We start from the raw sequence: 22225 nt of genomic DNA on the forward strand, positions 1-22225 counted from the left end.
TCTTCGACCTGTTTGTTTCCTCTCCACCTATCCTCTCCTCTATCCCTCTTCTATCCGCCTCCCACTCTCTCCCTATTTATTTCAAAACCCCCTTCCCCTCCCCCTTTTCTGATGAAGGGTCTAGGCCCGAAACGTCAGCCTCTCTGCTCCTATGATGCTGCTTGGCCTGCTGTGTTCATCCAGCCCTGCACCTTGTTGTCTCAGATTCTCCAGCATCTGCAGTTCCTACTATCTCTGGTATCATAGCCTTGGCTAGCATTCCAATTTCCAGACAACAGGTACCCAACCAGTATTCTCACTGTATTATTTATAAGAAGAACTGTGGCAGATATGATTGGCATGATTATAGAAGCAAACATATCGTGGCTATCAACAGACATGAGAAAATTATACTTAATTACCTCTAAAATGTTATTTCTGGTTTTAATCTTACAAAATCATGCACCTGTGCACAAACTTTGAAATTGGTGATCAATTATCACTTCAATTTTTCATTCATTAGTTTTAATGGATGCAACGTCATGAGACCAGAGTGTTCAAATTCCTGCGATCAAGGTTCTTTGCTAGTCAATAGATTCTGATTGACTTCGGTACAAGAGAATTCACTGTAGTTAAAAGGCACAAAGTTTACTGGAAATATCTGTACTTCTCATTACTCACCATATATCTGTCAGCAATTTGTGCTGAAGGATGGATGAATGTTTCTTCTTGGGATAAGGCAGACATGAACCTAGGAGCCTGGAAGATAAAAACACAAGCAGTAAAATAAACGATCAAGTATCAGTCACTTCTACAAACTTCAAAACAAGACACTATGTGTTTTATCCAGTAATACATTTGCTGATCCTACATAATGGTGGTGAAAATGCATATTGGGGCATTATTCATCAGCAGAATCATGATTGTAGTTCATCTAACCATTTGTTAAAGGTTCAAATTCAATGACACCATACTTAACTATGCTGGTAAATTTCAGATGTGTGGCTTTCTCTTCATCAAAACAACTGCTAACCAAGAAGCACCACGTGTGATTATGTCAGAAGAAGTCACCATATATATTCCAAAATGAAAATGATTTGCAAGTAACAAAACTGTAATCCTCACCATTTTGTCTTTCTGAAACTCTAATTCTATTAACGTTCGAACGTTGTTTCTTTCTTTGTTCGTTATGAACCAAATAGAGTCAACTGTTGTCTCAAAATCTCAGAATGTCTCAAAGCCATGAAATACCTTGCCATTGTTGTAATGTACTGAAAAGGAGCAGGCTATTTTGCACAGAGCAAATTTCACAAACAGCAATGAAGAAAGTACTGATTGCTAAGGATAAATGTTGTCCAGGCCATGCAAACAGCTACTATGCCATTTATTAGATAGTGCCACAAGTTTTATAAAATTTACTTGTGACAGTAGGCATGATCTTGCTTTAACATCTTATCCAAAAATGCAACTCCAACAGTGCAGTACTCAATCAGTTCTGAACTTGGGTGAGGTGGAAATCCAAAGCCCTCTAACTTAGAAGTAAGAGGGCAGTTCTGGAAAGAAGGCTGGCACCCATAGTGTATAATCCATATACAGCAATGTAAAGTCCACAGAGAATACAGATGCCATGGGATAATTGCAAAACACTCATTTCAAAATCCTCAGGTGAAGTTATTCACTGTAAATAGAGGGGTCAGGATTGACTGCTTGATGCTCAAGGATTTTATTACAACAATTAACATTTAAATAGGGCAAATAACATACAAAGCAGAGCTGTAGGAGATTTGGCTTGCCAGGCAAAGTATACGAAGAAAATAGCAGAGGTGATTGAACAGATTTTCTTTTATTTATTCCTGGGCTTTGTGTGTCACCGGAGGGCCAGCAGTTATTGTCCACTGCTATCAGGGAATGCATAGTCTCAAGCTTATTTATTGACAAAGGTGTCCATGAGGTTGTCACCCATTATTGGAGGGGGCATAGGACGGGGTATTAAGAAGATGGCCAGTGGTGGAGAAAAGAACCCTGGGATCATCGTTGCTGTTCTGAATATTCTGGAATATGAGTTGTTTTGCAAAGGCAGACACCCAGTAATGTCTGATGGTCCTGTGAAAATTAGTGGCTATTTAAACCTATCTAAATGGGACTCATGCATATGTTAATTACGCATTTAGATAAAATTCAATCTGATCTCACTTTTATCATTTTTGCTGTGGTAAACACTAAGAAATAATCAGTGTACTTCCTGTAACTGAGACTGAAGGATCAGCAATTGTATCACAGTCATTGCTAACTGATCAACCACTAAACCAAATAAATAATGCAATTGTCTTATGAAATAATGAAGTTAATGCATGGATGTTTGTTTAGTTATTTAATATCAGCACCAGTCATGATGTCCTAAACCTCACACACCATTATTAACTTTTTAATCATATCTTCATAATATACAACAATCACTGTATCATAATGGTGAAGGTAAAAATGAACGTTATTAACTTAGAAACATGTAAAGAAGTAAGTGGCTGTTTCCCACCCTGGGTTCATTAGGTCTTCAAAAACTTTAACTGATTGTTATTAGAAAATTAGCGGCTTTCTATCTCAAAGCTTTAACATCAGTCATTAATCTCAAAGGAAAAGAAAAGTCTGTATGAAGGAAAAATAACTTAAGAAAAATTAAACTGAAATGAAGACTATTATTTAAGTATTCTAAAAATGAAAAAAAAATTATATTAGGTCAACCAGACTTCTACTGCAGTCAAAAACAGAAATTGCTAAAAAAATGCAGCAGGTCTGGCAGCATCTGTGGAGAGAAAGCAGAATTAACAGTTTGGGACCAGTTTTGGGAGCAATTTCTGCTTTTGTTTCAGATTTTTGGCATCCGCAGTTCTTTGGTTTCTCTGCTGCAGAGTGCTGGATACATCCACGCATCAGTTTCAAACAAAATCTTAATAAACCAGCTGTATTTATGGAATATATTCATACGTAAGCCTTAATTTCTCTGAAAATGTTATTCATTCAGTACAAAGACATTCTTATCACAGGTGGCTATCCCCAACACAAGACAATACATGTCAAACAATCCCAGTCTATGACACTATTTTCCTTCCTTATATTCACCACTTCAAATTGCTGAAATGGTTTCTCTAATTTGCCAAGTATAAAATAAAGATTGGTTTGATTATTGGGTTCAAAGAAAACATTTAAGTTTTCCTTTTCTATCTGTTAAAATATAAGTTCAGCAAATTTTTTAAAAGGAGTAAGCCAGTTTAGTTATATGTAAAATATTATTATTTGTTATATAAAAGGTTTAAAATCAAGATTTGCATCCGATGCTTCACAGTGAAGCACAGCTCATGAGAATGTTTTGTACAAGTTCTTTGTACTTTGCAACTGACCTACTGAATATAAAAATATATCCTTCGCCATAACACCATAAATCCTTGCATACAATAAATTGCTTTATACACAGCAAGTTATTTCAAAACTTATTGCTATCAGAAACAAAATGGATTTATCACAGTTCAGGGAAAAGTAAATGCACTTATTGATTTAGTTTAAACCTAGATAAAGTTTTTAGACCCACCTAATTCTGGTGCCTATTTAATATGATTCACAATCATTTGATCTCTGTCTAATCAGTATTTGAAGACAGAGGGGAGTAAAAGTTAACTTTAAAGTAGCTTTAAAAATAAATCTAAGTTACCATACGTGAGCAAATGGTACTATCAAAGAGGAGCAGGAACGTGTCAATTGCCATTAACACTGACTTGCACTGTACCACAAGTAGTATGGGTAGTCAATTCACACCATTTTTTGTGCAGGAGGAAAGATGCTGATCAATGGTTCCATTGCTTTATAAACAAGAGCGTGGCACATATGCATCATCTACACTATAAACTTAAATTAGAAAGAGGCTGAACTAAAAGGATCGAATGCACAAGAAACCTTCTCTAGGTAGTGACAACCTCATGGTGCAATTTGGTTGCAGGCACCCTAAAGTAGATAGCAAGGCCATCTATTATCTTCCTGATAACAAGTCTATAGAAGTGGCTTCTCTGTGGTCATTGTGAGGTACATACAAAATTAGGAGCAGGCATAGGTTTTTTGGCCCTTTGAGCCTGCTCTGCTATTCAGTAAGATCATGGCTAATCTCATTATTCCATATTCTTACTAACCGATAATCTTTTGCCCCTTTAATATCCAGTATCCTGAAGGCTCAATGTTTAATGGAAACATAAGAAGTAGGTCATTTTGTCTCTCAAGCCTGCTCTGCCATTTATTAAAATCATGGCTCACCTGATTAGAACCTCAATATTTAAAGACTTTGCTTCCAATGCCTTTTAAGGAAGGGAGCTTCAAAGATTAATGGTATTCAGAAAAATTCTCCTTATCGGTCTTAAATGAGTGACTCCTAATTTTTAAACAGTGACCGGTAATTCTAGATTCTCTCATAAAATAAAACACCCTTTCCATATTCCCCTTAGCAAGACCTCTCAGGATCTTGCATGTTTCAATCAGTGGCCTCTTGCCCTTCTAAACTCCAGCAGAGATACAAGACAGGCCTTGAAGGGCTGTATGGCCTACTCTTACTCCATATTCCTAAATAGGGAGACCAATACTACGTGGTTGCACCAATACCCTGCAAAACCTCCTTACTTTTCTATTCAATTCCCTTAGTTTTACTAACTAAATGCTGTATCCACACACCTTTGCAATTTCTGCACTAAGGCACAGATTCCTCTGTACCTTAGCGCTCTGCAATCTCTGACCATTTAAATAAGATGCTTCTTTAGTATCATGCCAAAATGGAAAATTGCACAATTTTCCACATTATATGCCATTTGCCAGAAGTTTGCCCACTTACTTATGTCCTCTTCACAACATATTTACCTTTCTTTATGTCATTAGAAAATTTAGCAACTAAACCTTTGGTCCCTTCATTCAAGTCACTTAGATAAAGTGTAAAAAGTTGAAGAACCAGCATGATTTATATGTTACACCACTTGTTACATCTTGCCCACTAGAAAATGACTTATTTATGCCTACTTTGTTTCCTGTTAGCTAGACAAACTTTTACCCATGCCAATATGCAACCCCTGTACCATGAGCTTTTATTTTCAGCAATATCTTTGATGTGACATCCTATCAAATGCCATCTGAAAATCGAAGTACAGTACATCCAGAATTGCACCAGATTACTTGACTACACCCTGGTACACATTTAGATGGTAAATAGAACAGTCTTATTTTGGTAGGCTTAATTCATGAGCAATGTATCCTTGTAAATCCCTTCTGAGTTTTATGCAGCAAGTTTAGCGGCCATCTTCAGCTGGGTGTGCTGCCTTGTTATATTTTGGTAAGGGCATACAGGAGTAGCATGGGAAAAAACCCTCCATGCACCACCAACACCATGTTCCCATTAAATACAGAATTGACAGAACTATAGCAGCAGAGGACGATGAAATCCTTATCAGAAGTGTTCAATTCCCTTTAAAATATAATGTCTGTCTCAACGCTGATGTATGGTAATGCATTCTACATCTTAATAATCCTAACATGTCATAAAAAGTCTTCAATTTTTTTTGTCATTCTGTTAGTAATAATCATGGTTCCAGCACTCATCACTGAATCACAAGCCAACTGATAAAACGTCCATTATTTATCTGTTAAAACCTTTTATAATTTTCAAAATCAAAATCTCTATTAAATCCTGAACAAATTGATCTGTTCCAGTAGAAAATCAAAGTTTTAGCCATAACATCCTGGTCATATATTAACAAAAAATCTCTATAACCTTTCCACAGTTCAAACGTTTGCTCTGTCATCGAGTGCTCAGACCTACATTAAAATTACAATATTTGCTGACATTTTGCAGAAATTCAACATGACCACCTTGTTTTAAATTTTGTGTCCAGAATTTCACTTTGCCTTTTAAGACTTTTTCTACTTTAAGGGTGTATATAATTCCTGGATTGCTCTGTAGAATTACATCCTGTACCTTTTAGGAGTTTACTTTTTGTAATTTAAAAATTTTAGAACAAACATTATTCTACATTATACTGCATTGGGCTCCATTTGCTTGTCTAAGAATTTATATCCTCTTGCCACTTCCTGTATTATTTCTCAGTTTGTTAGGTCTAAAATTTGGTATCAGCAAACTTTAATTCCATTCCTCTGTGCCAATGTCCAAACTATTTATATACAAATAGAAAACAAAAATTTTGAACACAGATCACTGCTTGTACTCTGCCAAACCAAAATCATCCATTTGCCTTTATGATTTACTTTGTGCCCTCACCAACTCTACATCTCTGTTGCTTCTATCCTTTTAATATCACGTCTCAATCGTCTTGAGATACCTATCAAAGAGATTTTTAAAATCCATGTACATTCACTGGGTATTCCCACCAGAAACAATTTCAAGAACATCCAATGTGCTTTGAAAATATTTAGCTATGTTAAAAAGGGTTAAAACAGTTTCTGTCCCAAATTCGAATATGAAAGCTTTATGTTAATTTCCACCTTTTATATTTTTGATACCTCCCAAAGTCTTTGCAAAGTGCAATCACTGCTATAATGTAGGGAACTACGGCACATCAATTGCAGATAGTTAAAAACAGCAAGATAAATGACCACACAATCCATTTTAATGATTTAGACTGAATTTTAAATGTTGGCCCAGATCAAAAGTTTCTGCTCTTCTTTGAAAAGTGCCAATTTTTAATGACCACATAACAGAATACAAAAATCCTCAATTTAAACTGCCCTACAAAAGATTGCATCTTTGACTGTGCTGCATTTCCTCAGTCATGAAAACAAGGTGATCAGGTCATGGATTACCATTTCCAACCAGAACCTACTCACAGTGCTATCCCCGAGCCAAGATCGGCACCTAATTTGCTGCATCTCTTGTATCTTATTTACAAATTGCTTGAGGATTAATACATATCAGGGGAAGGAGTCAGTTAGCTCGGTTGGCTGCACAGCCAGCTTGTGGATCAGATTATGGTCAACTGCGTGGGGTTCAATCCCTATTCTGCCTGAGTTACTTAGGGCTGCCTCTTCATTCTATCAGTAGCAAACAAAGTTACAGCAATTTACAGTGGCTCAGCAAATATTTACAAATGACGTATTCTGACAGAGAACTCATGAAGGGGAAGAACACATATTGATCCTTCTTCCCCTATTATATCTGAGTAAGAATGGGTAGCAGAATGGCTATGTTATTGAACTGGCATTCCAGTAATGTGGATTAGTGACGTGGAGACATGAGCTCATGGTAGCCTGGGAATTTTAATTCATCAGTTAATTAAAGCAAAATAAATAAAGATAAAAGCAGGAATTTAAAAAAGTATCAACAATAGTAGACATAAAAGTGGAAGCACCAAAACTTGAAGGAACAAATGCAAATCTACAGATAAATGAAGAGAAGTTAAAACAAAAACACATGTAATTTAAAAATCAAATGGTGGGTGGAAAAATGCAAGAAATCCAACAACTTGCCAACAGCCATGATTTGCATGGATTCTTCAAACAAAGTTAAGAACAATGAGCAGCTCAAGTGCCCAATGACCTGCCCCACTGAGAGAAATGAACAGAGTGACACTCTTCAAGGATAGAAAGGAAGTCAGCACTCTTGGAATGAGGATCTGAACTGCGACTCAGTCCTGGACCACACTCCACAGCATACTACCCAGCACCACTTCAGTACAACCCCAAGAGGTTCAAAAGGCCATCCAATAGCTGAAAACCAGAAAACCACAAAGGCCACCAGTATAGATGGAATCCTCATTGAAACACTGAAATATGGCAACAAAGCATTCTCAGCATGAACATATTACCTCATCTGTCATCTGAAAGGGAGAGCATGCCAGCAGATTTCTGATATGCCATAATTGTGATTATCTTCAAGAAAGGAGATTGTACCAATTGTGGCAACTACAGACAGGTTTCCCTGCCAAGCACCTCAGGACCGATCATTGCAAAAATTCCTCTCAATTACCTCCTCGCAGTGGCTGAAGAGGTCTTACAGGATCACAATGTGTATTCTGTCTAACCAGAAATACAGTAGACATGATCTTCGCAGCATGACAAGGTCAAGACAAGTACAGAGAGCAGTAGCAATTTTTATATATGACCTTCTTTGCCCATAAAATCCTTCATCTCTATCAACTGGGAGGGATTATGGAGCGCCTTCTCATATTTTGTTACTTGCAGAAATTTGTTACCATTCTCTACCTGTTGTTCGATAACACGCAAGCTGTGATAGTCACCAGCAGATCTGCCACAGGCTCAACATGTGCACACATTGGCTCAAACAATGGTGTCAGTTGCAGAGCTCCACACCAACCATGGAGGCATAGGAGTGTATGGACCTTCGTCTAACTATGCAGATGACAAAGGTCCTTCATCAGCCTGATCCAACCATATAACACTGTTCCCTGACTATCAAGATCGATAGAGTCAGTGAACACTGTGGGTCAATTCCCAAGGGCTGGGAGCCTCTTGTCAATGAGGGCAGGCACTGACAATGAAATTCAATGTTGCTTTCAGCATGCCAGCGCAACCGTTAGCCATCTGAGCAACACTGTGTTCAATATCAGACCTCAAACTCAGCACCAAGTTCAGTAGGGTAGCATTGTTTCTCATATCTCTGTATGCATCATAGACATGGAGAATGTACAACAAGCATCTCAAACCCCTACAGGAGTATTACCAAAGATAACTCCACAAAATCTTCTAAATCCAATGGCAGGTTAAGTGTTTCAATTTTAGTGTCCTCTCTCAGGCCAACCGTACCACATCAAAACACTGGTTACTGTCAATCAACTACACCACAGGCTATATCATCCACTTGTCTAGCACAAAAATTCAAAAATTCCCTCTGGCATGGCAAGCAGTTGCCAGGGTGGCAGAGAAAATAGTCCAAGGACCCCCTTAAAAGCTCACTGAAATAATTCAATATTCCTAATAATTCATGTCAATCTCATGTCAATAAGTGCCAACTTATCTTGAGCATCTCCAAAAATGCCCAAATAGAGGTCAAGTGCAAATAGCAGAAGAAATGTGTGAAAGAATCTCCTCTTACTCCGAGATTATGCTCTCTGGTCTTACGTCCACCTACAAAGGGAAACAATCTTTCAGCATCGACCCTGTCACGTCCTCTAAGAATCTTGCATGTTTCGATAAGGTCGCCCCTCTCATTCTTCTAAATTCCAATGAGTTCAGGCCCAACATACTCAACCACTCCTCATAAGACAGCCTCTCCATTCTTGTATCAGACAGTGATATAGAACTTAGTTGTCTGAGCTGTCACGAGTGCCAGTACACCTTTCCTTAGATAAGGAAACTAAAACTGTTCACAGTATTCCAGCTGTGGTCTAAACTAGAGCCATAGGGACCATGTATCAACTGTCATAATCACTGGATATTATTGTCTGATTAGGCAGAGTCAAAATGGATTTATTCACGTTCGATGAACTTGATAAGAGTTTTTCTGAGGATGTTACACGCAGAGTCAATATGGGAGGGACTGGAGGATGTGGGTTTTGATTTTCAGAAGGGTTTTGACAAAAGGACACACAGAAGCTTTATAAACAAAATTAAATTGCATGGAATTGGAGCAAAATGGATGTTTTAAGATTAGTTAAGTTGGCAGAAAGCAGACAGCAGGAATAAATGTGTCATCTTTATGCTGGCTGGTTATGACAACAAATGGGTACCACAAGGATCAGGGCTTGGGCCCAAGGATGTCACAATCTATCTCAATGATTTGGATGTGGGGACCAGTTGTACTATTTCTAAGTTTGCAGAAGATACAAAGTTTGTTGAGAGGAAAATGCAAATGGGCATCACGGGAATTTAGACAGGCTGTAAGCAACATAAAAAGAAAGATGATGGTAAGAGTATTATGTGTGTAAGTGTGGATTATCCATTTTAGTAGAAGGAATTGAGGTGCGGAGCATTTCTTTACTGGTCAGAGGTTGGAAAATGTTGATGTTCAAAAGCACCTAGGTGCCCTTATTCATGAGTCACTGAAAACCAGCGTGCTAGTGTAATAAAGCAATTTGAAAGGTAAACGCTATGTCAGCCTTCATTGCAAGAAGATTTGAGTGCAGGAGCAAAGAAATCTTGTTTTAATTTTAGGGAATACTTGTGAGACTGCACCAGGAGTTGTGCAGTTCTGATGTCTTTGCCTAAGGAAGGATATATTTACCAAGAGGGAATCTAGCACAGGTCCAACAGACAGATCGTGAGATGGAGGCTCTTACTTACAAGTTAAAATTAAGGAGATCAGAACTGTATTTTGTGCATTTTAGCAGAATGAGAGGTGATCTCATTGAAAATTACAAAATTCCTATAGGGATAGACAGAGTAGATGCAGAAAGAATGTTTCCCCTGCTTGGTGGAATTGAGAATCAGGATTTGCAGTTTCAGAATAAAAGGCAAACTATTTAGATTGAGATGAAGGGAGTCTCTTCATCTAAAGGTGGTGAAGCTATGGAATTCTCTCCCCCAGGGAACTGTGGCATTTCACTCATTAAGTCAGTTCAAGATACAGACTGACAGGCTTCTAGTTACTAATAACATTAGGAATTTGGGGATAGAATGGAAACACAACATGGAGGTGGTCAATCAGCCATGATCTGGAACAATGGAGCACTCGCGGGCTCGATAGTCTCATCCTGCTCCTATGCTCCTAAACCTGTTATTCTAAGTTTGGTCTATGTGAACTTCTAGATGTATAGCAATGGTTTGATATTTAACTGCCCTTTGAAAAGGCCTAGTAAGCCAATCAGATATATCAAATTGTGTAATAACTAATAAGAATAAAACCAAAGGGTCCATCTCGTAAATACTTAAGCATCAGGTAGGACTACGATACATCCATTCAAATTAACCCTGGAAAGCCAATAGCACCAAGGGACTTGCCCCAAAATTATAAGATGTACCGTAGACTAATCAACCAACACCAGAAAGAGTCATACTGTCAGAATTGTATCATTCAAACAACATCCTGAGGTGATTCATCACTATTCCTCGCTATGTCTTGATCCATCAACACAACTGGTCCAATTAGAAGTGGGAGCATAGTGGCATACAGCTGGGAGGGAATGGACCAGGAAGTCATTAATACTGGCTTTAAGTCTGAAGGTCAAATGGCATCAGGTAAATATGAGTGAGAAAACCTCCACCTAATTAACAACTCCTATTCTTCATCAGCTTGTCAATCAATTCTTCTCCATGTTGAGCACCACTTGCAAGAAACAGAGGGTAGAAAGAATACAATTAAGTAAGCTAGGTGGGGGCTGTCCAAATACATCAGTAAGATTCACGTAGTAGCACAACTACAGACTTAGTTGGCTGATCCCTAAAGGATTAAGTGCTAGATTGGGGTTATGATGGGTGATAAGAGTTGTTGGTGGAATAAGACATAGATAGGAATAGTGATGAAGGTAATAAGAAAAATGACACAAAAGATTAACCTACTTGATCCCACCCTCGCCACTCTACCTGTTGCAGACACATCTGTCCTTTACAGTCTTGGTAGAAGTTCCATCTTTACACTGAGGACACCCTCCAGTAGGCTGTGATTGAACATTGTGAACAGATAAAGAAGCTCAAAACTGGATATTCATATAACTAAAAAGCTCAACATACAATCAATCTCACTCTTTCATTACCATCAAGCCTGGAGATCAACTCTGCTTAAACGAGGAGTGTAGAAGAGCATGCCTAGAGCATTACCAGCTGTACCTTAAAAAAAGGTGCCATCCGGATGAACCTCCAACATAAGAAATTTTTACATGCTAAACACATGAAGCAATACGCCAACAAAATTGAACATAAGAACATAAGAACTAGGAGCAGGAGTAGGCTATCTGGACCCTCAAGCCTGCCCCGCCATTTAATAAGATCATGGCTGATCTTTGAGACTCAGCTCCACTTACCCGCCTACTCACCATAACCCTTAATTCCTTTACTGTTCAAAAATTTATCTAGCCTTGCCTTAAAAACATTCAGCCAGGTAGCTTCAACCGCTTCACTGGGCAGGGAATTCCACAGATTCACAACCCTTTGGGTGAAGAAGTTCCTCCTGACCTCAGTCCTACATCTGCTTCTCTTTATTTTGAGGCGATGCCCTCTAGTCCTAGTTTCATCTGCTAGCGGAAACAATCTCCCTGCCTCTACTTTATCTATTCCCTTCATAATCTTATAGGTTTCGATAAGATCTCCCCTCATTCTTCTGAATTCCAATGAGTATAAGCCCAGTCTACTCAGTTTCTCCTCATAATCCAACCCTCTCAACTCTGGAATCAACCGAGTGAATCTCCTCTGCACCCCCTCCAGTGCTAGTATATCTCTTCTCAAGTAAGGAGACCAAAACTGCACACAGTACTCCGGGTGTGGTCTCACCAGGACCCTATACAGCTGCAGCATAGCCTCCCTGTTTTTAAACTCCATCCCTCGAGCAATGGCAGACAAAATTCCATTTGCATTTGCCTTTTTAATCACCTGCTGCACCTGCAATCCCACCTTCAGCGATTCATGCACAAGGACACTCAAGTCCCTTTGCACAGCAGCATGCTGCAATTTTTTACCATTTAAAACATAGTCCATTTTACTGTTATTCCTATCAAAATGGATGACCTCACACTGATCAACATTGTACTCCATCTGCCAGACCTTTGCCCACTCACTTAGACTATCTATGTCCCTCTGCAGACTTTCAGTGTCTTCTGCACACTTTGGTCTACCACTCACCTTAGTGTCATCTGCAAATTTTGACACACCACACTTAATTCCCAACTCCAAATCATCTGTGTAAATTGTAAACAATTGAGGTCCCAACACTGATCCCTGAGGCACACCACTAGCCACTGACCGCCAACCAGAAAAACACCCATTTACCTCTACTCTTTGCTTTCTACTGGTCAACCAATCCTCTATCCATGCCAATACATTACCTGTAATACCGTGCAACTTTATCTTACGTAGCAGCCTTTGGTGTAGTACCTTGTCAAATGCCTTCTGGAAATCCAGATACACCACATCCACAGGTTCCCCATTGTCCACCATGCAAGTAATGTCCTCAAAGAATTCCACCAAATTAGTTAAACATGACCTACCCTTCATGAACCCATGCTGGGTGTTCCCAATGGGACAATTTATATCCAATTATGCACATGCATGCATGAAGATGGTGGATAACTAAAACTACTGATGGGAGGAGATGGCTCCATGAATATCCACATTGTCAATAAGACCATCCCGATTGCTTAAGAAAAGGCTGAAGCATTTTCAGCTATCTTCCGCCAGAAACACCCAGCGACCAATCTATCCAACCTTCTCTTTGAGATACACAACATCATATTTGCCAGTCTGTAACTAAATTTTGGTTCAAACCGTATGTTAACTCTAACTGACCAAGGATATTGAGGGCTGAAAGTCCATACTCCAGAATTAGTCACCTCGTCACCCATTATTCAAATGTAATTGCAACAATATCGTGTATCCAACAATGTGGAAAATTGTTCAGTTTGTCTGCTCCACAAAAAGCAAGGTATATCTAAATGAGCCACTTACAATCCCATCGACCTACTCTTAAGTACCAAAGTAATGGAAGTTCTGTCAAGTGGTACTTGATCACTAGTAACTGCTCAACAATGTTCAGTTTGGGTACCACCAAGACTGCTTGGTTCTAGACATGATAACAGTCCACACATAAATGAAGGAGCTGATTATCAGAGGTGAGGCAAGTGTGACTGCTGATGACATCAAGAACCGCAGCAAAACTGAAGTTAGTGGGAATCGGAGAGAACTTTTCCATTGCTGGAGTTGTAATTAGCACACAGAAAAGTCATTGTGGTTACAGGCAGTCAATCACTTCTCTCCCAAGATTCCAAAGCAGCAATTCTTCAGGGAAGGGCACAAACATTTTTTTCATCATTTTGAGCAGATTGAACTGCACCAGAGAAATACTGTGGCTACAACAGCAAATTGGAGAGCGTGTATTCTACAGCAAGAAACTGAATTCTTGCTTTCCCAAATGCTTTGGCACTGTCTGCACATGGCGTGTTAGGAGTGTAATGGAATTCCCTCCATTTACATGAATGAATAGAGCTCTAACACTCATGAAGCTCACAACATGCAGGTTAAAGCACTTTTGACTGGTACCCAAATCAGCATCTTAAACATTCCCGCTCTTCACCAGTGACAAAGTACAGATGCATTACAGTAACTTGACACAGCTTCTTTGGCAGGGCTTTCCAAACTCATGATACATGAAGAAAAGGTTGAGAACACCACCACCCTGAAGGATCCCCTCCAAGTCACACTCCATCCTGACTTGGGAATATAGTGCTATTTCTTTACTGTTGCTGAGTCCAATCTTGTAACTTTCTAATTAGCAGCACCATGGAAGTACCTTCAGCACACAGACATCAACAGCTCAAGAAGGTAGCTCACTATCAAATTAAGGTCAATTAAGGATGAGCAATAAATATTGATTTTTGTGAGCAAAACTCACATCCAATAAATGAACTTAAAAAATAGCTTCCCAGATTAAGACAAATAAGGGTGGTAGCTCACTTGTACCATAAATATATTTAAGAGAAGTCATACATTCTAGACAAATAGGGAGATGCAAATTTCATTCTGCTGGCCTCGTGTATGGAGCACACAAGAGTATAAAAATAGTGCTACCCTGATGGGAAATTCAAAGGGCCTGAATCAGTATAGGCAATTAAAATTGCAAGATCAATGAAGCTGAGTGCTCATGGTTCTCTACCTTCTAAGCAAATTCTACTCTCTTACATTGCTGAGTTAAGTTATTGTCATCTCCTCCAAATCTCTTTGTCGTTCAAGTTAATGTTTAAAAATACATTTTCAATATTTCACGTCCCTCCAAAACATAAAAATGATCAGCAATATATACCAATAAATAAAAGGGATGTTAATTATAATAAATATTTATTGACCAATTTTGTTCCATGTAATGAAGATGAAGAGCAATCTTTAAATACACAGCCACTTAAGTAAAAAAGCAATTGTGTTATTAAGGAAGACTTCTTACCTGTCGGTTAGCTTCAATATACGAAGCTAGAGTATTTACACGATAGCACATCCCTTCCTTCATAATATGAACATAGCAACGAAGCTTGGTTCCGTGATATGGATCATTCATATCTCCATGGTGATCATTCCAAAATGATTTACCTCTGGCTAAATTCAGAAGATCATCTTCTTTTGCATAACTTAATATATCTTTAATGCAAAATACAGACTTTTAAGCACAATGAATGGTAAGCAAAATGACTGCAAACTGTGAAGTAACACAGTGAACAAAAGATCATACTATGAGGATGAATTAAAATTCTGAAACAGTCCGAGTTAAAGCACAATCCTGGAGAAGCGTAAAATTCATTATCATCATTAGGACACACATTAAACATTACTTTTGTTTGTACTGAAAATGGTTACCTTGATATTTTAGATATCTTTAAGTGCTCCTCATTATATACTGTACAAACTGGATGCAGGCTTAAGTCCTCTGCACCTCCTCCTGTCAGGAATTAGTGCTTTTAACTCAGGAGTATATCATTGCATATCATGACTCTGTTTCCATTCTCCACACTAGCTATCCTTGTCGTTTTTCAGGTTGGTACTGAAGATGCTATACTTGTTTTAGCTGCATTTGAGTCTGGAACTGTACCAACTAGAAAATGGTCAGATAGGAATAGTCAAAGCTGCCAAAATACCTTTGAAAAATAGAGAAACTTCTATTGAAATCCAGGTTCAAGATCCAAAATTAGAATTGAGTTTTCCACACCAATCTATTTAATCAGGTTAAATTCTTATGAATAATCCAAATACCAAACAGAGATTGCAAATGCAATGCTGCTATATTAATAGCATGAAAGACAGCCACAGTGAACAGCACTTCTTTGTGTTTGCCTTTTTAAGCGATGTTTTATTTTAAAGTAATTTTGTTTTAGAAAAACAACGTAGTTCTCAACCGAACAATGCCCTTCCAACCACAGTTTTAGCAATACTGCATTCATTTCTAATAGAACTACACTTCTGGAGACCATACACACTGAACAAAAGAATTACCCCTTCCAAAAATACAAGATGAAAAAAAAATACAATGCTACAACTGATCAAAATTCTAAAGTTGCTTTTTCTTTTCAAAAAGTTGAAACCAATACTCTACTTCTTTCATAGGGACAGTGATATAGTTCCCCAACTCTCTTGTGTTTCCAGATTAGTTACATTAATAGCATGAGACAATAAGCCTACTGCATCCTGTAACTTTCCCAGGCTTTATCTGAGTCAAGAGGTAAATGCAGCAAATGAGTGGATTATACAAAAGACCACTGGTGTAGAATGTTCAGTTCAACTGGGTTCAGAACCCTGGCTCTGGTAGGATAGGTTGAGTCTGCTGCGGAATATTTGACCTGGTGAAAAAGGACAAATCCTAATCTCATTTATTTTTTACATTACAGGCTTTTAGTTGTTGAAGGATATTAAGAACTGCACCATTTACATAAGCATATTTTAGATGCTGTGTAAGAAATGCAATGAAAGATTTTAGCTTTCAGAAAAGAGTTGTGGTTGTTGGCTCACTTTGTGTCCTAAAATAACAGTGCTGTCCAAAAGTCCATAAGGATATTACAAAGGTTTGACCCATCTTAAGACAGAACAAGGCCTCATTACGTTGCCCACCATAATTGACTAACATCAGGAATTCACTATGACAATGTAAAATAGGCTACAGTGCTCTTCAGTTCTAATCTTTGGAGTTTCTACTTCTAAACTCAAAATAGTGACCTAGGATCAGGACAAAAAAAAACTCAATGTTATGACAACTAATTCAGTGTCACAGATTCTGAAAGATGTGTCTGCTGGAGCAAGTGACCTATAGTTTTTTTTTACATAGAACTACAGGAATGTTCTTCTATTTAATGTGGTTAAAATACTGTATAATTATAAGCTATCAATGTATACTCTTGTAAACGCTGCATTGAAAATATAAACAGCATTGCATCAGTGTGAAGTGCAGCATATTCTTTTTCAAAGATATTTTAAATTAAAAACTTATTTGGACAACAAATTAATTTTTATTCATTTAAACATGTAAAGCTATTTTAGAATATTTAGTTTTGTTGAAGTAACAGAAAGACAAAGAAGACCCCCTAATCAGCATTCTTTCATGGGGTCTAGAGAAACAATCTGTAAATGGAAAATACACCCTGTAGAATGTATGAATATACAGTGTCTTTTGAATAAAGTTAAAAAAATTATCAAACCACTTTTTGATTTAGTGCAGGCTGAGGTTGCGATCCTTCTACACTTGTAAAACTCTTTTAAGCTATAAGGACTAACCTATAGATTTGGAGTTTTTCTTCCGATCTTCATTGGCACCAGTTTTAGAAAGCTGAGAAGAGCCAGGAGCTGCAAACTGCTTTCGGACCAGAAATGGTATCAATTCACTCCGGATTGACATGAAAGACCTTTGAAGAAGAAGCATCATTAATGATAATTATGGTCTATTGCCATAGTAAATTGAGATGATGTGCAAATAATCATGGTGTAGTCTAATCATAATCACTGTAATATTTCCATAGAGAATGTCTTTTCAGTGGGCTGCCTTGACAAAGCAGCAAATGGGCAAAGTGATGAAAATGAAGTACTTCCATTTGAATGTGAAGGCTAAGTGGGAGCTACTGCATCACAATTTGCCGTAGCAACTAAAGTCTGGCACAAAACTAAATAACTAAGCAGAGTTAAACAGATCTTCCCATTTATCTAATAAAAAAAACTTGTTAAAAACAAATTTGAATCAAAATTTGAAATTAATGGTTGGGCCTAGAACACTTTTCTGAGCAACTCCTGCAGAGACACCTGGAGCTTAGATTACTGGCCTCTAACAACCGATTTTTCCCTTTGTGCTAGGTGTGACTCTCCCCCGTTTGCAGTTATTACATAAAACATAAATACTGCACATGCTGGAAATCTGAAAGAAAAACAGAAAATGCTGAAGAAACTCAGCAGATCTGGCAGCATCAACGGAGAAAAACAGAGTTAGTTGCTTGGGTCCGATATGACTTCTTCAGAAATGGACAGAGAAAAAGAATGAACTGTTCTGAAGTATCAGACGCAAAACATGAACTTTGATTCTCTCTCCACAGATGCTGCCTACTGAGTTTCTCCAGCAATTTCGGTTTTGGTTTCAGATTTACAACATCTGCAGTTCTTTATTATTATCACAAAACAGATTTCTCTTTTCCATTACTATATCACTACCTTTAATTTCTTTACTGAAGTTATTTAGTTGAAATATTTATTAACTTAAGCAATAGCCTGTGAATAAATGCTCATCTAATGCAACTGCAATAGATGATACATTTTAGAATTTATTATCCCAGTGTAACTTCGACAGAACATGAATTATATTACAGGTCTTATTTACATAATAGTATTCAGCAGAAGAACTCAACACTTAAGATTTCACTGATTAACTGGGAAGTTAGATCATTTAATTGATGTATATTTCACACTGGGAAGTGAACTTCAGAAGTACAATCCCACTTCCAAAACACCAGTGTCACATTTTTCACCGTAGGCTCTCTTGTAGTGCGAGTAAAATGGCCAAGTGGATACAGATTGATGCTAATACTCTGCTCATTTTCTCTTGGCTATCCAACTTCAATTCCACCCTACTTCTCGAGAAAACAATCTTTTTATTGTCTCTTGGTGACACCTAACTTGCCTCTTTCTTTCTTAAATACACTTATAGCATCGTTTTGTATACTTTTCTTTTGCTTCAGAATACGTGAGCATCATTGTCAAGGTCAACTTTCACTACTCAATCTTACGTGCCCTTGAACTGAGTTGCTTGCTAGGCCATTTCAGAGGGCAGGCAAGAACCAACCACACTGTTGTGGGTCTGGAGTCACACGTGAGCTAGACGGAGTAGGGATGGCAGATTTCCTTCCCTTAAGGGCTTTAATATACTAGATGGCCTTTTACAACAACTGGTTACAGTTATCATGGTTCGCAGTACAGAACTGCTTCACACTCCAGATTGACTAACAAAATTTAAATTTCACCAGCTGCTGCGGTGGTATTTTAACCCACATCTGCAGACGATTAGTCTTAGATCTCTGGATTACTAGACAGTGATATTACTGCTTAATAGTCAGTGATATTAACGCTATGCCACCACCTCCCCAAACACCGAAACCATCCATATGAAAAAAACTTGGTTGTAAACCTTGACTCACTCCCATCCACAATTTTAATGACAAATTGATTAAATGCACACAACCCATTCACCATACTTTTTACTGGTAGATTAAAGCAGCTTGCACCATAGTTACATTGAGAAGATGCTGAATTGTTTGTTGGGGTACAGTTTGATGCATTGAGTGTTTTCCTCTAAGTCATCGTTATTTGCATGAATCAATTCAGCATCATAAACTACTTCACTAAAAGATGCAACACTACACTTCAATCCTGTTGTAACTTATAGTTGGACATATGCACTTCCAACAATTTGTGTTACATTTTAGAAGATACAGTAAATGCTCAAAACAATGAAACATTAAAGTCATTAAAAGAATATATCAATGATCCCTGATCATCAGATGTGCTTTCCCTCCCTGACCCCCAACTCGCGGTCTTCGCAAAGGAGGGGAGGCTGCTACCAAACTCAGTGATGACCAACACCCTGCTGGCCAGGAAGCTTGGGAGGAATGCCAAGGTCCTGCAGCCAGTCAAAAGAAGCAGCTCCATGGCATTTTGGGGGATCCTGGAGATGGTCACTGCCAGCAAGAAGAGACATCATGGTTTGTTCCTGGTGACTGTTAAAAAGCTGATGACATAGCTCAGAACAAGTGGTGACTCAAAAAGGCAATCAGGAACTTGACACCTTGGACAGCAACACCATGAGCTCCAACTCAGGGGAGTGGCCACAAATTAAAAGGGTTGGGGACAGGGAGAGGCTGCACATTGGAACGCTGGGCACAGGGAATGGCTTTGAGTCAAAACAGTCACAGAGGAGAAAAGGCTGCACCAAAATGGCACTAATCAAATGGGAAAGTGTTAAAACAAATCTCACAAAGCTCAACAAGATTACCGGGCCCACTATCTTTTAACGTTTAAGTGAAACAATGCTAAATAGGCAACATTAAACATTACCTTACCGTACAGCTGAGAAAAAGGGTATTTGACCCAAATAGGCCATTCTGATATTAATACTCCACACAAGTCTCCTCCCATTTTATTAATCTTAATTCAGCCTTTCAAACCATCTTTATATTCCCTTTTCTCTCACATATTTAAATACTGTCAAAAGAAATTTCGACAAATGATTTGCCTCAACTACTTCTTTTGAGAATGAGGTGCATATTCCAAATGGTGAGTAAATAAATTGTCATTTTTTTGTTCTTGGATTGATTTATAACCAGCTTGTACTTATGGCCCCAACTTTCTAAATTTCTTTTGAATTTTCTCCAGTGCTTTTCTGTCACTTTTGTAACATGAAGACCATAATGCTAAGTACAGCGTGCCACATCATATACAAGTTTAACAGAATTTTGTTACTTTTGAATTCTGTATCTGCAAAAACTAAAAATTGTTTTACTAGCATTTTCAATTGTCTTGCTAATCTGAAACAAAGACTTTAGCGATTTGTTCACCTGTATCTCCAAGTTCCCTTTGCAATTTAGCTCCTTTCCGTTTCTTATTTTCTAAGGTACAAGTGAATTTTCTATTTTACCAAAGTGTATCTCCTCACAATTACCTATGTTAAATTTCATTTAGAGTCTAGCTGCCTATCTTGAAACTTTTCCAATATCTTATAATAAGTTGCATGCATTGTCAGTGTTAGCTATACTCCTGACTCCACATGACCCAACTTTTGTCATATGCTTAACATTTGATAGCTTATCAAAGGCGTTTTTAAAAATCCAAATGTACATCATCTACATTAGCCTTTTAATTATGTTTTCAAATAATTCTATCAGGTTGGTTCATCATAACTTAGTCTTGAAGAATCCACATGCGTTATTTCATTAAATTATATTTTCCCTTTGTAGACACTGTGTAAAGTTCTCCTTCCTAACAACTGGGGTCTAATGCCCAGGAGGGCTGTTTCTCAGATGAGTTACATTTGGACAGAGTATGAATAGGAAAAATTTAGAGGGAGTCAACAAATGTGGAGCCGGAAAAGCACAGCAGGTCAGACAGCATCCGAGGAGCAGGGAAGTCAACGTTTCAGGCTGAAACCCTTCGTCAGGACTGGGGAACCCAGAAATAAATAGGGGGAGGGGGGTGATGCTGGGGTGGCGGCGGTGCGGTGGGGTGTGTGAGTGTGTGCACGCGCGCGCGTGCGGCGGTTGGGAAGGGGGCGCTACGTGGGATGCAGATAAGTGGAAGCAGTTAGTGAGTTATTGTGGTTGGTCAGTGGGAAGGGTGGAGCGGATAGGCAAGTTGGAAAATGGTCAGGTTGGGGGTGGAGAGATTTTGAAGCTGGTGAATTCAGCATTCAGGCCATTGGGCTGCAAGCTCCCAAGGCAAAATATGAGGTGTTGTTAATCCAGTTTATATTTGCCGTACTCTGACAGTGGAGGAGGCCAAGGATGGACATGTCACCAGGGGAGTGGGAGGGGGAATTAAAATGGATGGCAACCGGAAGGTCGGGTTGGTAGGTGCGTGCAGAGCACAGGTTCCCTGTGAACCGGTCCCCGAGTCTATGTTTGGTCTCCCCGATATAGAGGAGACCGCATCAGGAGCAATGGATACAGTAGATGTGGGTAGATGAACTGCAGGTGAATCTCTGGTAGATTTGGAAGGATTGTTTGGGGCCTTTGATGGAGGTGAGAGGGAGGTGTAGCATCTCCTGCGGTCGCAGAGAAAGGTACCGGGTCTGATGGAGGGCTTGGTGGGGAGTATGGAGCTGATGAGGGAGTCGCGGAGTGAATGGTCCCTGTAGAAAGCAGACAGGGGTGGGAGGGAAATATCTTTTTGGTGATGGGGTCTGATTGTAGGTGGCAGAAATGTCAGAGGATGATGCATTGGATTCGACAGTTGGTAGGGTGGTATGTGAGGCCTAAGGGGTCTCAATCCTTATTGTTGTGGGGTGTGGTGGGGTGTGGGGGGGCGCGGGCGGGGAAAAGAGGGTTTCAAGGCAGAAGCATGGGAAATGGGGGAAGATGCAGTTGAGGGCGTCCATAATAAC

The 22225-nt window shown here is 38.8% G+C and overlaps 1 protein-coding gene across 1 annotated transcript in view; it reads right to left on the reverse strand.

Annotated features, from left to right (window-relative positions):
- Nucleotides 1-22225, reverse strand: part of eif2b3 (eukaryotic translation initiation factor 2B, subunit 3 gamma) — a 126667-nt gene that overhangs the window by 34451 nt on the left and 69991 nt on the right. The window contains exons 5-7 of the mRNA XM_048602124.1: nt 17368-17495; nt 15056-15246; nt 661-738 (exon numbers count right to left, since the gene is read on the reverse strand). Of these exons, the coding sequence (XP_048458081.1) occupies nt 661-738; nt 15056-15246; nt 17368-17495 (397 nt within the window). The remainder of the gene's footprint in view (nt 1-660; nt 739-15055; nt 15247-17367; nt 17496-22225) is intronic.

Source organism: Rhincodon typus, chromosome 10 (assembly GCF_021869965.1).
Source record: "Rhincodon typus isolate 14 chromosome 10, sRhiTyp1.1, whole genome shotgun sequence".
Lineage (NCBI taxonomy): Eukaryota > Metazoa > Chordata > Chondrichthyes > Orectolobiformes > Rhincodontidae > Rhincodon > Rhincodon typus.